The sequence below is a fragment of the Gymnoscopelus braueri genome (genome assembly GCF_963280865.1).
Source record: "Gymnoscopelus braueri genome assembly, chromosome: 17".
NCBI lineage: Eukaryota > Metazoa > Chordata > Actinopteri > Myctophiformes > Myctophidae > Gymnoscopelus > Gymnoscopelus braueri.
This window is the reverse complement of record NC_137617.1, coordinates 51467747-51483866: the sequence shown is the minus strand read 5'-3', so window position 1 is coordinate 51483866 and position 16120 is coordinate 51467747. Positions and strand designations below refer to the sequence as shown.

Here is a 16120-nt window from a genome sequence, read left to right as displayed (position 1 = left end):
AATGTTTTTGAACAATTCAACAAAGTGTTTGAAGTGCCTGTTTCACCCACTTCCGGGGGGCGGAGCCAAAATCCGAGCCCGATGTATTTGTTCGTAGACCCCCACTTAGGGGGGGTAGAAAAAGTTTGGGAGCGATTCGGGCACTTTTCATTTAACATGGGGTTTCAATGGGGAGTTTTTAGGAGCCTTCTCCGGGGCGTGGCTTCCGGGGGAAGGGGCGGGCTTAAACGCAACCTTGACAGGTGTGTTCAGTTTTCAAAGACCTTTCATTTGATGTATGGTACGTCTAAATTGGACATTTACTTATCTCAGAGGAGCTGCACACAGGCAGTGCACACAGGCAGTGCACACGGAGACACAGAGACACAGAGACACAACCCAAGCAGGGTTACATAGTAAGCTCCACTTGGTCGGAGGCGCGGCTTCGCCGCGCCTCCTCCCGCGTTCGCAATAAAGACAGGGAACGCATCTCTGTGTCATTTTAACATTTCCTTTTGCTATTCCAGAAATAGCAGATCTACAAGCTATGTAGTCAGGGGATATTAGCAGAATATTTTCCAATCTTGGAATAAATTCCTTACCAAAAAAAATCTTCGCCAATGTGTTTGTAAAGGTGTCTAGTAACACATCTCACAAAGACTGAAATGCAGTCCCCCTAGGATAATTTTTGACAGCTCCTTAAAGTTGGGGTACCCACCATAACCTTGGTTAAAAAAATAAAAAAATAAAATTAACTCTGTTTTAAGTAGCATGTGAGGGGTCAAACTAGGGTGTTTTTATGATTCTGAATCCATTGCAAGCATTTGTTTTGCACCAAAACCACTCCTTGGGCTAAAAACGGCCATAGCCATCCTTTTCCAGGTATACTTTTTGTGTAAAAAGCCCATTGAGATTGGGCCGTTTTTAGCCCAAGGACTGGTTTTGGTGCAAAACAAATGCTTGCATTGGATTCAGAATCATAAAAACACCCTAGTTTGACACCTCACATGCTACTTAAAACAGAATTAAATTTAGATTTTTTTTAACCAAGGTTATGGTGGGTACCCCAACTTTAAGGAGCTGTCAAAAATTCTCCTAGGGGGACTGCATTTCAGTCTTTGTGAGATGTGTTACTAGACACCTTTACAAACACATTGGTGAAGATTTTTTTTGGTAAGGAATTTATTCCAAGATTTTTTTAATATCCCCTGACTAATGAGCTTGTAGATCTGCTATTTTTTTTAGAACATGAATTGTGAACATTTGTGCAAATCTTTAAATATATATATATATATATATATATATATATATATATATATATATATATATATATATATATATATATATATATATATATATACATATATACACACACATACCGCACATTCAGGCTATCAAATTACACATAATATAAATCTCTTTATAAAATTATAAATCGTATCATAACTCAATAAGTGCAAAAGGCGTCCACTTTTTCGTAAATTGCTCGCTTCGTTGCCTCACCAAATAAGTGATTCTTTCCATATCTCTAATCTCTTTGACTTTATTCAACCATTGTTCGGGGGTCGGAGGGAGCAGACCCAACCAGTTAATTGTGATGCATTTTTTGGCTGCCGTTAACAATATCTGTAGGAGGTAAATATTCTTCCTGCCTTCAAAACCTGTCGGCACAATTCCTAGAATAGCCGTCTTGAAATCTTGTGGTACTTGAGTATCAAATACTTTATTGATGTCGCTAAATACTGCATTCCAAAACTGCCGCACTTTAGGACATGTCCAAAAGATATGTGAATGGTCGCCGACCTGCTCACCACATCTCCTCCAGCACTCGCTTGTAGGAGTAGTGTAGTCTCTGGCAGTCCCAGTCCTCGTGATTTTCTAAAAAAGTCAGTTCTAGGCAGGTTCAACTCGTTGAGTTGATCAAATGACTTTAGCTGGTTGGAGTAACATAACTGGTGAACAAACCTCAAACCGAGCCTCCTCCAACCCCCGAACCCAGCATCCAACCTTGATGGTACAAAACCCCTAATACAGATCTGCTAGTTTTGAAAAGCCAAAGACATCTTAACACATTGTGTGCCAGAGGTTTATTCAAATAGGGTACATCCAGTGCCAGCATATCTTCCATCCACTTACGTTGATATGTGTCGTGCTGTAGAAGCCCCGTCGTGGAAGTGCATGTAAACAAAGCGTGCGTGCGAGACGGTGGAGGGTCCCGACTAACGCCTGGAACAATAATATTTTTAACGCGATCCTCCATTGCAGAGTGATCGCCGATCGAAAACGTCTCACTTCCACCACGTTAAAAAGAAATGGAGATATTAAGCTTTTAGTCAAGGAGTTAACATTGGAGAGGCCGACCGGAAGCATTTTTTACATGGATCCACATCCGGCCTCTCCTTCTTGGAGACTCCTTGGATGATCCCAAAGTTTCGTTAGAGCGCCCCCACGTGGGAGAAATATATTAAAACAAAATAACGCATAGCTTCTCAAAAACGGTCCGGGCCGTTTATGGCACTCAATGTGTTAAAATGACACAGATGCGTTCCCTGTCTTAATGGATGAATGAGTATTAAAATGGAAGATCTGTCCCGATCGGCCGGGAGTTAGCCAAATGTGGCTAATGCTAATACTAGTATCATTACAACTAACCACCGTCTGTGCTCTGTTACCTAGTGCTATGAAGACACTGTGCTCTGCTCTGTTACCTAGTGCTATGAAGACACTCTGTTACCTAGTGCTATGAAGACACTGTGCTCTGTTACCTAGTGCTATGAAGACACTCTGTTACCTAGTGCTATGAAGACACTGTGCTCTGTTACCTAGTGCTATGAAGACACTCTGTTACCTAGTGCTATGAAGACACTGTGCTCTGTTACCTAGTGCTATGAAGACACTGTTACCTAGTGCTATGAAGACACTGTTACCTAGTGCTATGAAGACACTGTTACCTTGTGCTATGAAGACACTGTGCTCTGTTACCTAGTGCTATGAAGACACTGTGCTCTGTTACCTAGTGCTATGAAGACACTGTTACCTAGTGCTATGAAGACACTGTGCTCTGTTACCTAGTGCTATGAAGACACTGTTACCTAGTGCTATGAAGACACTGTTACCTAGTGCTATGAAGACACTGTTACCTTGTGCTATGAAGACACTGTGCTCTGTTACCTAGTGCTATGAAGACACTCTGTTACCTAGTGCTATGAAGACACTGTGCTCTGTTACCTAGTGCTATGAAGACACTGTGCATCTATCTGTCTGACTGAACGCAACACTGTGTGTGTGTGTGTGTGTGTGTGTGTGTGTGTGTGTACAGGTTTCCCATCAGAATTCAGAAAACCAGAGCTATCTGATTGCATATAAGGACTCCTCTCTGATCATCTCCTCTGCAAAGTGAGTACACACACACACACACACACACACACACACACACACACACACACACACACACACACACACACACACACACACACACACACACACACACACACACACACACACTCTCTCTCTCTCTCTAAAGCAAGGGCCTTCAACTGGGGGTCCTCAGAGTTACTCTCAGCAAAGGGGTCCTCATGGATTAAAGTTCTCCGTGGTGAGGATTCTTTAGGGGCTTTTTATGACATCAGTGCAGATCTGCAAATACATAAATAAGGTCAACTGTTTGTAGACACACAGGGTAGTTGTGGGAGTGGCCCAGAGAACACATTTTCAATCGGTGACATTCCATTTTGCAGTAGTAGAGGTTTCTAAACAGACTGACTCACCCCGGCGGAGATAAACAATCCGAGATAATGGCGATTTAGCGGAAGGTTTAGAGCAGCGGCAGGCGGAAACGGAAATCTTCGATTGACCTCGTTTCCGTATCCGGGTGTGCTACAATGAATTGTGTCACTGCGATGGATAAAGGGGGGTTAGATCTTTATAAAAATCAACGTTTTTTCCCAAAAATATGTTTTTTACGTCAGTGGCAGATTTGGTAATTGGAAATAATTCCGTTTTTTACGTCAGTGGCAGTGAATGAGTTAAAATAAGCAGCAGAACAATTGCTTTGTTTATCAATGGGAGATTCCAGAGGATGTATTGGTCACTCTGACTCACACTAGTCACTCATATGCCAATGCAAACACTGTGTTTCATATGGGACGTAGTATCATGATAGGTTTTCAAAGCAGTTCATCCAGCTTCTATATTGGATTGTTTGAATTAAATCAATGGTTTTCAACCCTTTTTGTGTCAAGGACCCCCACATTGATACCTATTAGCCCACGGACCCCCATTGGAAAAGTTATGCCAGGGACTCAACCATTTTGATTTCAATCTACATTGTATCATCATCATTAGCGTTCATTTAACTCTGAGAGTGTACAAATGGAACCAAATGGACCCGTTAGGGTCCATTTGGTTCCATTTGTACACTCTCAGAGTTACAGACACACACGGTTCAATTTTGTTTCCTAACTATTAATTTGTCTGGGGACCCCCTGGAACCCCCTCAAGGACCACTGGTGGTCCCCGGACCACTGGTTGAAAACCACTGCATTAAATCACTCCCTCGTGTGGTCGCGGTCCAGTGGAACGATGTCATCGCGGTGGCGTTGGTGATAAAAGAGGGTTCGGACGTGACCGTCATTGAGTTAAAACACAGTTAAACATGAATGGAGAAGACCTTGGCTGAATGAAAACGTTGGGAACAGGAAAGCCGTTCAGGTCGTTCAGGTCGTTCAGGTCAAGGTGCAAAAAGCTCAGAGAATCATCATGAGCAATGGAGCATGTTTGTGTTTGTGTTGTGTGTGTGCAACAGAAATGTGCTTTATGGCAGCAATAATAATGCACTGGGTCACAAAGCTGCTGTTGGTGCTGCTCTAATCTCTCAAGAACAGATTCTGCTCTGCGTTGGAATCTGTCGTGAAGGCTCGTCATAACGTGTACGCACTGGGCTACAAGTGGGCGTGCCTTCAGATCAGGAAGCAGGCCGCGCTTTACCCAATCAAATGTAGTGGGCGGGATTCACGTGTCCGTCGATCCTTCCCCCCTCGAAACAAACCCAAACTAATTTAACAATAGCGTCCTCGGAGCAGACAAAACCACGGAAAGATATTCACATTTTAACTTGCTCTTTCATCATAGAAACCAGTGGGCTTATAACCAAAACCATCCATGTTCTCTGGGAGAAGTGGTGTTAGTGTTCCGTGTAGAAATATTGTTAGTGGGAATGAAAACACAGTCGCACCACTGGAAGTGAAACGCTGAAGGCAGACCTAAACCCCGGTTTCCTTTGCGCACGGGTGCTACGTTGTCATTGTCCCAGAGCCAAGATGAGATAGTACAAACAGCAGAGGGCGCTGTTTTTCATTCTCATCTTGGCTCTGGGTTCCCAGATTGGTGCTGCTCTGACTACAACACTACAGTACTACCGACCGCATCAACTACATGTGAGGATGCACACCAGTCACTGACAGATCGTGTGTGTATTGTGTATTCATAACTCTTCAACGTTTTTCAGGCCAAGGACCCCTTAGCTGAGAAAGAGAGAGATCTACTTGTGTTGCAGATTCAACTTTTTCATAGATTTCACAGATAGATTCATAGACTTGTTTGACTGCATCAGTTTTGTGTCAATTCATTTTTATTTGTTTGTTTTTGTTCATACATATTCTTTCTACAGTGTATTGGGGTGAATTGCCTCGAATATATTTGCAGTTCCATGTAAGCTGGGTAATCTCTGGGAAAGTTACGGAGAGGAGGAGCACGCAAAGTGCGTCTAATTCGAATAAAATAAAGGTCCATGTGATCTGACGGCCCGGGCCCCCAGAGTCCCGGGACCCCGGAGTCCGCCTACCCGGACGCTCCGCCACTGCCTTTGGCTCTGTACTTGGTCTGCTCTTTTTCCACTACGCCAAATGTCTATGCCATAAGTAGCAGATCTACAAGCTCATTGTGAGCTTGTAGATCGGCTACTTTTGGCAAATGTAGGGGCAAATGTTAGGGTTCAAATAGTTGATCATTATCCCACACACGCACGCACACGCACACGCACAAACATAATGGACTGTTTGTTGGAATCCTTGGTAGACCGACAAAAGGATTATCGATTATCTACAAACATTGTGAGCTTGTAGATCTGCTATTTAAAAAAAAAAAACTTTTCCTTAGCAGGGGTCCTCAATGTTTTTCAGCACAAGGATGCAGGGATTAAAGATCCCAAGATCTGTGTGTGATAGGAACTTCGAGGACCCCTGCCAAGGAAACGTGTTTTCAGTGTTTTCTAATAAAACATGTACATCGGGATGGAATATATATATTTTTTTAAATAGCAGATCTACAAGCTCACAATGTTTGTAGATAATCGATAATCCTTTTGTCGGTCTATGGATTCTAACAAACAGTCCATTATGTGTGTGCGTGTGCGTGTGCGTGCGTGCGTGCATGCGTGCGTGTGTGCGCGTGTGTGTGTGTGTGTGGGGTAATGATCAGTGTCTGTTTTATTTCCTGGTTGTAACTTCTTCTCAGTTAAGTGCCTGACATTTTGACCCCCAGCCTGCCATGTGACCTCTGTGTCACTTCCTGTTCTCTTTCTACATCTGCTCATCTCACAGACGGATAGATTATTTAATTAACTCAATTCAATCCAAGAACGCAGCATATATATATATATATACGGTATATCTATATACACACACTAGGGGTGTACTAATTTCACGAAACGATACGATACGATATTGGGCACACAACTTCAATACGATACGATACGCACTTTTTTTATCATGAAAAATATATGGGGGAGAAAAAAAGCAAATGCAAACAAATATTTCTGTTTTTGCATTATTCAGACATGCAAACTTGTAGCTTTTCAGCTTCCACTAGCCGTTTGGAATCCAAATAGGGCAATAGTGTGACACCTGACCCGAAAAAAAACAGCATGTTGTCACCCTTTTCACCTCGGGGCTGTTTGCATGCCTGATTATTATTATTGTTTAAAAAAAAAAAAAGGGGGGGGGGGGGGGTTTCAAAATGATATTTTTTCAAACCTTCTTCAAACGGCGCGGCACACCTCAGCAGTACTCAGCAGTAGTACCCCGGCCCAAAATTGGGACGTTTGCCAGGGTTGATAAACACTGCTCTAGACCCTACTGGACCCCATGCTCATTAATGCTCATGTCACTGTGTCGTTCACGGCACCGAGTGCCACGCCATGAGCTTGTAGATCTAAAATATATATATATATATTTTTTGGGGCTAGTGAAAGTTCCAGGCATGGTGTGTGTGATCTGAGCTGTGAGCTTATCATAATCACACTAAATCCTTAATCATATTCCATCATATTCAAGGGCTTTAGCAGAGAAATGAGACAGACTCCATAGACCAGGGGTCTTCAACGTTTTCAGGCCAAGGACCCCCTAGCTGAGAGAGAGATGAAGCAGGGACCCCCTCCTCTATATTTTATAAAATTGTGTTTCAGATTAAAGTTGTTTTTTTACTTAGTCCGCTCTTTTTTCCCTCTACACCTATAGCCTCTTTGCCAATAATAGCCGATTTACAAGCTCTCAACGCCTCGCAGCGCGAGGCGTTGAGAGCTTTTAGATCTGCTATTTTCGGCTAATGTTCCCCTCAGAAAAGGAATTCTAGGGTTCAAGTGGTTAATGTAAAAAAACTAAATCCTATCACACAAAGATTTGGCGGACCCCCTATAGTAGCTCTGAGGACCCCCTATAGTAGCTCTGAGGACCCCCTATAGTAGCTCTGAGGACCCCCTATAGTAGCTCTGAGGACCCCCTATAGTAGCTCTGAGGACCCCCTGTTGAAGACTCCTGCCATAGAGCACTGCAGTGTGTGTGTCTGTGTCCAGCTGAAGCTCGTTAATGTTCTATACATCAAGGCAATGATGTTTTTGCACTCATTTACAGTTTTGGACGAGAATTTCCCTTTTTGTCCTAAAAAACGCCGCTTGTCTATTAATCGATCGATGAGGTTATCAACTATCAATGAATGAATGAATGAACCCATAATTTTTTATCCCTATTCTGGACCCGACCCGGCTGGGGTTCTGGGTCCGGGGCGGGGCTGGGGTTCTGGGGGCGGGGCTGGGTTCTGGGGGCGGGGCTGGGGTTCTGGGTCCGGGGCGGGGCTGGGTTCTGGGGGCGGGGCTGGGGTTCTGGGTCCGGGGCAGGGCTGGGTTCTGGGGGCGGGGCTGGGGTTCTGGGTCCGGGGCAGGGCTGGGTTCTGGGGGCGGGGCTGGGGTCCGGGGCAGGGCTGGGTTCTGGGGGCGGGGCTGTGGTTCTGGGTCCGGGGCAGGGCTGGGTTCTGGGGGCGGGGCTGTGGTTCTGGGTCCGGGGCAGGGCTGGGTTCTGGGGGCGGGGCTGGGGTTCTGGGTCCGGGGCAGGGCTGGGTTCTGGGGGCGGGGCTGTGGTTCTGGGTCCGGGGCAGGGCTGGGTTCTGGGGGCGGGGCTGTGGTTCTGGGGGCGGGGCTGTGGTTCTGGGTCCGGGGCAGGGCTGGGTTCTGGGGGCGGGGCTGTGGTTCTGGGGGCGGGGCTGTGGTTCTGGGGGCGGGGCTGTGGTTCTGGGTCCGGGGCAGGGCTGGGTTCTGGGGGCGGGGCTGTGGTTCTGGGGGCGGGGCTGTGGTTCTGGGTCCGGGGCAGGGCTGGGTTCTGGGGGCGGGGCTGTGGTTCTGGGGGCGGGGCTGTGGTTCTGGGGGCGGGGCTGTGGTTCTGGGTCCGGGGCAGGGCTGGGTTCTGGGGGCGGGGCTGTGGTTCTGGGGGCGGGGCTGTGGTTCTGGGGGCGGGGCTGTGGTTCTGGGTCCGGGGCAGGGCTGGGTTCTGGGGGCGGGGCTGGGGTTCTGGGTCCGGGGCAGGGCTGGGTTCTGGGGGCGGGGCTGTGGTTCTGGGTCCGGGGCAGGGCTGGGTTCTGGGGGCGGGGCTGTGGTTCTGGGGGCGGGGCTGTGGTTCTGGGTCCGGGGCAGGGCTGGGTTCTGGGGGCGGGGCTGTGGTTCTGGGGGCGGGGCTGTGGTTCTGGGGGCGGGGCTGTGGTTCTGGGTCCGGGGCAGGGCTGGGTTCTGGGGGCGGGGCTGTGGTTCTGGGGGCGGGGCTGTGGTTCTGGGTCCGGGGCAGGGCTGGGTTCTGGGGGCGGGGCTGTGGTTCTGGGGGCGGGGCTGTGGTTCTGGGGGCGGGGCTGTGGTTCTGGGTCCGGGGCAGGGCTGGGTTCTGGGGGCGGGGCTGTGGTTCTGGGGGCGGGGCTGTGGTTCTGGGGGCGGGGCTGTGGTTCTGGGTCCGGGGCAGGGCTGGGTTCTGGGGGCGGGGCTGGGGTTCTGGGTCCGGGGCAGGGCTGGGTTCTGGGTCCGGGGCAGGGCTGGGGTTCTGGGTCCGGGGCAGGGCTGGGTTCTGGGTCCGGGGCAGGGCTGGGGTTCTGGGTCCGGGGCAGGGCTGGGTTCTGGGTCCGGGGCAGGGCTGGGTTCTGGGGGCGGGGCTGTGGTTCTGGGTCCGGGGCAGGGCTGGGTTCTGGGGGCGGGGCTGTGGTTCTGGGTTACGGGCAGACCCCGTGCTCCCCTCTTAACCCTTTAACTGCCAGATTATATACTACTAAATAAGGCCCAGCCTGCCAGCCATTTAGCCATTTTATTACCTTTTCAAGTAGTCATAGTCACAGAATATTTATCTCCAGTATGACGGACCCCCTGATCCTCTCTCTCTCTCTCTCTCTCTCTCTCTCTCTCTCTCTCTCTCTCTCTCTCTCTCTCTGTCTCTGTGTCTCTATGTCTCTCTCCCAGGGCGTTGACGAGGTGTGAGTGTCTCATTCTGACCTTCGGCCTGCAGATGCCTGACCACGCCTCCTCGTTGACCTCCTGTTGCTATAGCAACGTGGCCACGGCCACCAGAGACTGTATGAGAGCCGTGATAGAAGTCCTGTTGAACCTCACGCACGACAACGGTACGCACGCACGCACGCACACAGCTTGTAGATCTGATATTTTTTTTAAATCATGAAAATGTGTACAAATCTTTGAATATATATTATTTTAAAGCGAACATTTTTAACTCAAATCTTTGCTTCTGGGGGGTCCCTGGAACAACATATGTTGAGATGGGGGTCGGTGGTCAAATACATATCATTTTGGGGGTCAAATACATATCATTTTGGGGGTCAAATACATATCATTTTGGGGGTCAAATACATATCATTTTGGGGGTCAAATACATATCATTTTGGGGGTCAAATACATATCATTTTGGGGGTCAAATACATGTCATTTTGGGGGTCAAATACATATCATTTTGGGGGTCAAATACATGTCATTTTGGGGGTCAAATACATAAGGATTTGCTTTTAACAAAAAATTAAGTTTAAGAAGTAGTGAAAATGGCAGATCTACAAGCTCACAGCACGGCGCAAAGCGGCGAGTTGTGAGCTTGTAGATCTGCCATTTTCACTAGTTTGGGTCCCGGGGCAAAACGTCTCAATTTCTCTATTGGGTCTCCAGCCAAAACACGCTTTGATGTTTTACTGTGTGTGTGTGTGTGTGTGTGTGTGTGTGTGTGTGTGTGTGTGTGTGTGTGTGTGCGCACACAGAGTGGGGCAGCACCAAGACGGGGGAGCAGGATGACCTCATCACCACGGCTCTGAACTGCGTTCTGAGAGTTCCTCAGTACCTCCCCCAAGAACAACGCTTTGACATCAGAGTTCTGGTACACACACACACTCACACTCACTCACTCACTCACACACACACACACACACACACACACACACACTCACACTCACACACTCACTCACTCACACACACACACACACACACACACACACACACACACACACACACACACACACACACACACACACACACACACACACACACACACACTCTCTCACTCTCACTCTCACTCTCACACACACACAGTACCTCCCCCAAGAACAACGCTTTGACATCAGAGTTCTGGTACACATTTCAATGTCTTTATTTGAGTCCACATTTATAAAATACATTACAGGGGCACAAATTCTTTTCAGTTGCTTTTGATGTCCCGCACACTGGAAACAACATGTGTCCCAGTGCTTCAGTCACACTGGAAACAACATGTGTCCTAGTGCTTCAGTCACACTGGAAACAACATGTGTCCCAGTGCTTCAGTCACACTGGAAACAACATGTGTCCCAGTGCTTCAGTCACACTGGAAACAACATGTGTCCTAGTGCTTCAGTCACACTGGAAACAACATGTGTCCCAGTGCTTCAGTCACACTGGAAACAACATGTGTCCTAGTGCTTCAGTCACACTGGAAACAACATGTGTCCCAGTGCTTCAGTCACACTGGAAACAACATGTGTCCCAGTGCTTCAGTCACACTGGAAACAACATGTGTCTCAGTGCTTCAGTCACACTGGAAACAACATGTGTCCTAGTGCTTCAGTCACACTGGAAACAACATGTGTCCTAGTGCGTCAGTCACACTGGAAACAACATGTGTCCTAGTGCTTCAGTCACACTGGAAACAACATGTGTCCTAGTGCTTCAGTCACACTGGAAACAACATGTGTCCTAGTGCGTCAGTCACACTGGAAACAACATGTGTCCCAGTGCGTCAGTCACACTGGAAACAACATGTGTCTCAGTGCTTCAGTCACACTGGAAACAACATGTGTCCTAGTGCTTCAGTCACACTGGAAACAACATGTGTCCCAGTGCGTCAGTCACACTGGAAACAACATGTGTCTCAGTGCTTCAGTCACACTGGAAACAACATGTGTCCCAGTGCTTCAGTCACACTGGAAACAACATGTGTCCCAGTGCGTCAGTCACACTGGAAACAACATGTGTCCCAGTGCTTCAGTCACACTGGAAACAACATGTGTCCTAGTGCGTCAGTCACACTGGTACGGAGCCCCTTAGGGGACATTACTAGGTAGATTGTTTTAAGGGTAGGTACATTATTTTAAGAGCTAGGTAGATTGTTTTAAGGGTAGGTACATTATTTTAAGAGCTAGGTAGATTGTTTTAAGGGTAGGTACATTATTTTAAGAGCTGGTGGTTTATGTTTTCTGGTATGGAAAAAAAAAACATAGGCTATAACATTTTTTTTGAGGGATGAGTTTTTTTTTTTGAGGGATGAGTTTTTTTTTTTGAGGGATAAGTTTTTTTTTTTGAGGGATGAGTTTTTTTTTTGAGGGATGAGTTTTTTTTTTTGAGGGATGAGTTTTTTTTTTGAGGGATGAGTTTTTTTTTTTGAGGGATGAGTTTTTTTTTTTGAGGGATGAGTTTTTTTTTTAGGAGGGATGATTTTTTTTTTTTAAAGAGGGATGAGTTTTTTTTTTTGAGGGATGAGTTTTTTTTTTAGGAGGGATGAGTTTTTTTTAAAAGAGGGATGATTTTTTTTTTTTAGGAGGGATGAGTTTTTTTTTTAAAAGAGGGATGAGTTTTTTTTTTAGGAGGGATGAGTTTTTTTTTTAAAAGAGGGATGAGTTTTTTTTTTTAGGAGGGATGAGTTTTTTTTTTAAAAGAGGGATGAATTTTTTTTTTTAGGTTAGTTTTTTTTTTCATGCATGACAAAAAAAAAAAACTTTGAAAAAAAAAAAAAAAACTTGGACCAAAAAAAAATATTATGCCTATCTTGAAAATAAAACCTCTCCTTTTCAAAGTCGCTATTTATAGAATAGTGGAGCGGCTAAGAGAAAAATCGTTCACTTTGTGATGCAAGCATGAAATTTGTTACATTTACTCTTCAAACCCCACTCTTTTCAAAAATACCGCTGGCCACGCAAAATTCCAAAATGGCGGCCCACAAATCCAAGATGTCTGTCCAAAAGTGAGGTTTTTCCTTTATAACTCGAAATGTATTGATTTTAAGCACCATAAATGTATTAAAGTTGAATATAAATTTGGGCATTGTGGATATTTTGGTACCACGTACATGACTGTATCTATTACGGTTCTTGAGATACAGCATATAGGTACTTTTACAGACTCAGGAGAGTAAGAAATGTGCAACATTGATTGTTAATAAGTGAATATGGTGATATTTGGTGTTATTTTCATAACCTGTTATTTTCAGTAGGGTTATAACATACAATTCTAAATCCAAGATGGCGTCCAAGATGGCTGCCATTAACTTGAAGTAATCATATCTTAGCAACTATGATACTTTTTTTTTGGCGTGCATATGTTTTTTGGTCTATGAATCCAATGGGGCCATTGCAGTACAGAATTTAGACGTTGATAAAAGTGGATATTTTGGTACCTAGTGCATGTCTATATCTATTGCGGTTCTTGAGATACAGCTTATAGGTTCTTTTACGGAATCGGGAGAGCATAAAAAAGAGGTTTGAGTTACACCTCACAGTTGCAACTGCACAGAGCTGTACACATGAGACCCAGTTTATAGCACTTGCACCTGCCACGACAGCCACATTTACAGCCACATTTGGTAAGCTGTTTGCACGTCTTGGCTATTGGAGAGTTGGCTGTCCAGAAGACCTGCCATTCCTCACCAACCTTCTGCCATCCCCAGTCTGCAGGGTCCTCTGCTCCTGGCTGACACTGGGTTGCCTGGTAGGCAGCCTGGTAGGCAGCACGCCTGGTGTGTTGGAGCAAAGCTGCTCTGGTTGGTGGGATTGACTCATAAGGCCTCTGCTTTCTGGCAAACATGTCAAACCTGGCCTCATCCACAGTAGCAGCTGTGCTGGATCTGTCATACATTAGGATGACAAACCTCTCCAGAATCTGTAGGTCACAATCCTCCACTGTGGGAGGGTAAATACCCAGTTTGGAGAATACAGGCGAGACCTCTGGGCATATGTCCCATGTCTGCCAAGCAGTTTTCTTGCCTTTGTCGCGGAAGGCTGACACGGTGTCACATCCTGTAAAGGCATGAAAGAATAGCAAGCTGATAGCCGCATCTTTGTGCACGCCAAACATGCTGCAGAACATGGTAGCCAATCCATCCTGATCAAGGCAAATGACACAGATGTTCTCATCTTAGTAAGTGTCTTCGCTGCTCTTCAAGAGGCTGGACTACAGCAGATGTGGGTTGCATTTGGACAAGGTCAGAGCCTGCGCTGGATCAGTGTGCATGACCTATTTCATTTTGTTGGCCAGGAGAAGGTCAAAGGCATGCTATTCTTTCATGCCTTTACAGGATGTGACACCGTGTCAGCCTTCCGCAACAAAGGCAAGAAACTGCTTGGCAGACATGGGACATATGCCCAGAGGTCTCGCCTGTATTCTCCAAACTGGGTATTTACCCTCCCACAGTGGAGGATTGTGACCTACAGATTCTGGAGAGGTTTGTCATCCTAATGTATGACAGATCCAGCACAGCTGCTACTGTGGATGAGGCCAGGTTTGACATGTTTGCCAGAAAGCAGAGGCCTTATGAGTCAATCCCACCAACCAGAGCAGCTTTGCTCCAACACACCAGGCGTGCTGCCTACCAGGCTGGTTGTGTGTGGGCCCAGGCAACCCAGTGTCAGCCAGGAGCAGAGGACCCTGCAGACTGGGGATGGCAGAAGGTTGGTGAGGAATGGCAGGTCTTCTGGACAGCCAACTCTCCAATAGCCAAGACGTGCAAACAGCTTACCAAATGTGGCTGTAAATGTGGCTGTCGTGGCAGGTGCAAGTGCTATAAACTGGGTCTCATGTGTACAGCTCTGTGCAGTTGCAACTGTGAGGTGTAACTCAAACCTCTTTTTTATGCTCTCCCGATTCCGTAAAAGAACCTATAAGCTGTATCTCAAGAACCGCAATAGATATAGACATGCACTAGGTACCAAAATATCCACTTTTATCAACGTCTAAATTCTGTACTGCAATGGCCCCATTGGATTCATAGACCAAAAAACATATGCACGCCAAAAAAAAAGTATCATAGTTGCTAAGATATGATTACTTCAAGTTAATGGCAGCCATCTTGGACGCCATCTTGGATTTAGAATTGTATGTTATAACCCTACTGAAAATAACAGGTTATGAAAATAACACCAAATATCACCATATTCACTTATTAACAATCAATGTTGCACATTTCTTACTCTCCTGAGTCTGTAAAAGTACCTATATGCTGTATCTCAAGAACCGTAATAGATACAGTCATGTACGTGGTACCAAAATATCCACAATGCCCAAATTTATATTCAACTTTAATACATTTATGGTGCTTAAAATCAATACATTTCGAGTTATAAAGGAAAAACCTCACTTTTGGACAGACATCTTGGATTTGTGGGCCGCCATTTTGGAATTTTGCGTGGCCAGCGGTATTTTTGAAAAGAGTGGGGTTTGAAGAGTAAATGTACCAAATGTCATGCTTGCATCACAAAGTGAACGATTTTTCTCTTAGCCGCTCCACTATTCTATAAATAGCGACTTTGAAAAGGAGAGGTTTTATTTTCAAGATAGGCATAATATTTTTTTTTTTCAACGTTTTTTTTTTTTTTTTTTTTTTTGTCATGCATGAAAAAAAAAAACTAACCTAAAAAAGAAAAATTCATCCCTCTTTAAAAAAAAAAACTCATCCCTCCTAAAAAAAAAAACTCATCCCTCTTTAAAAAAAAAAACTCATCCCTCCTAAAAAAAAACTCATCCCCTCTTTTAAAAAAAAAAGTCATCCCTCCTAAAAAAAAAACTCATCCCTCAAAAAAAAAAACTCATCCCTCAAAAAAAATAACTCATCCCTCAAAAAAAAAACAACTCATCCCTCAAAAAAAAAACCTCATCCCTCAAAAAAAAAAACTCATCCCTCAAAAAAAAAAACTCATCCCTCAAAAAAGAAAACTCATCCCTCAAAAAAAATAACTCATCCCTCAAAAAAAAAAACTCATCCCTCAAAAAAAGAAAATTATCCCTCAAAAAAAAGAACTCATCCCTCAAAAAAAAAAACTCATCCCTCAAAAAAAATGTTATAGCCTATGTTTTTTTTTCCATACCAGAAAACATAAACCACCAGCTCTTAAAATAATGTACCTACCCTTAAAACAATCTACCTAGCTCTTAAAATAATGTACCTACCCTTAAAACAATCTACCTAGCTCTTAAAATAATGTACCTACCCTTAAAACAATCTACCTAGTAATGTCCCCTAAGGGGCTCCGTACACTGGAAACAACATGTGTCCTAGTGCTTCAGTCACACTGGAAACAACATGTGTCCCAGTGCTTC

General features: G+C 45.3%; 2 protein-coding genes across 2 annotated transcripts in view; both read left to right on the top strand.

The window, feature by feature from the left end:
* LOC308105227 (transient receptor potential cation channel subfamily M member 5-like) overlaps window positions 1–16120 on the top strand; it is a 419337-nt gene that overhangs the window by 68911 nt on the left and 334306 nt on the right. The gene's annotated exons all lie outside the window — the stretch shown is intronic.
* The window catches only part of LOC308104900 (wings apart-like protein homolog), a 67744-nt gene that overhangs the window by 43074 nt on the left and 8550 nt on the right, over window positions 1–16120 (top strand). Inside the window, 3 exon segments of the mRNA XM_080455533.1 lie at window positions 3299–3375; window positions 9743–9903; window positions 10543–10658. Of these exon segments, the coding sequence (XP_080311659.1) occupies window positions 3299–3375; window positions 9743–9903; window positions 10543–10658 (354 nt within the window).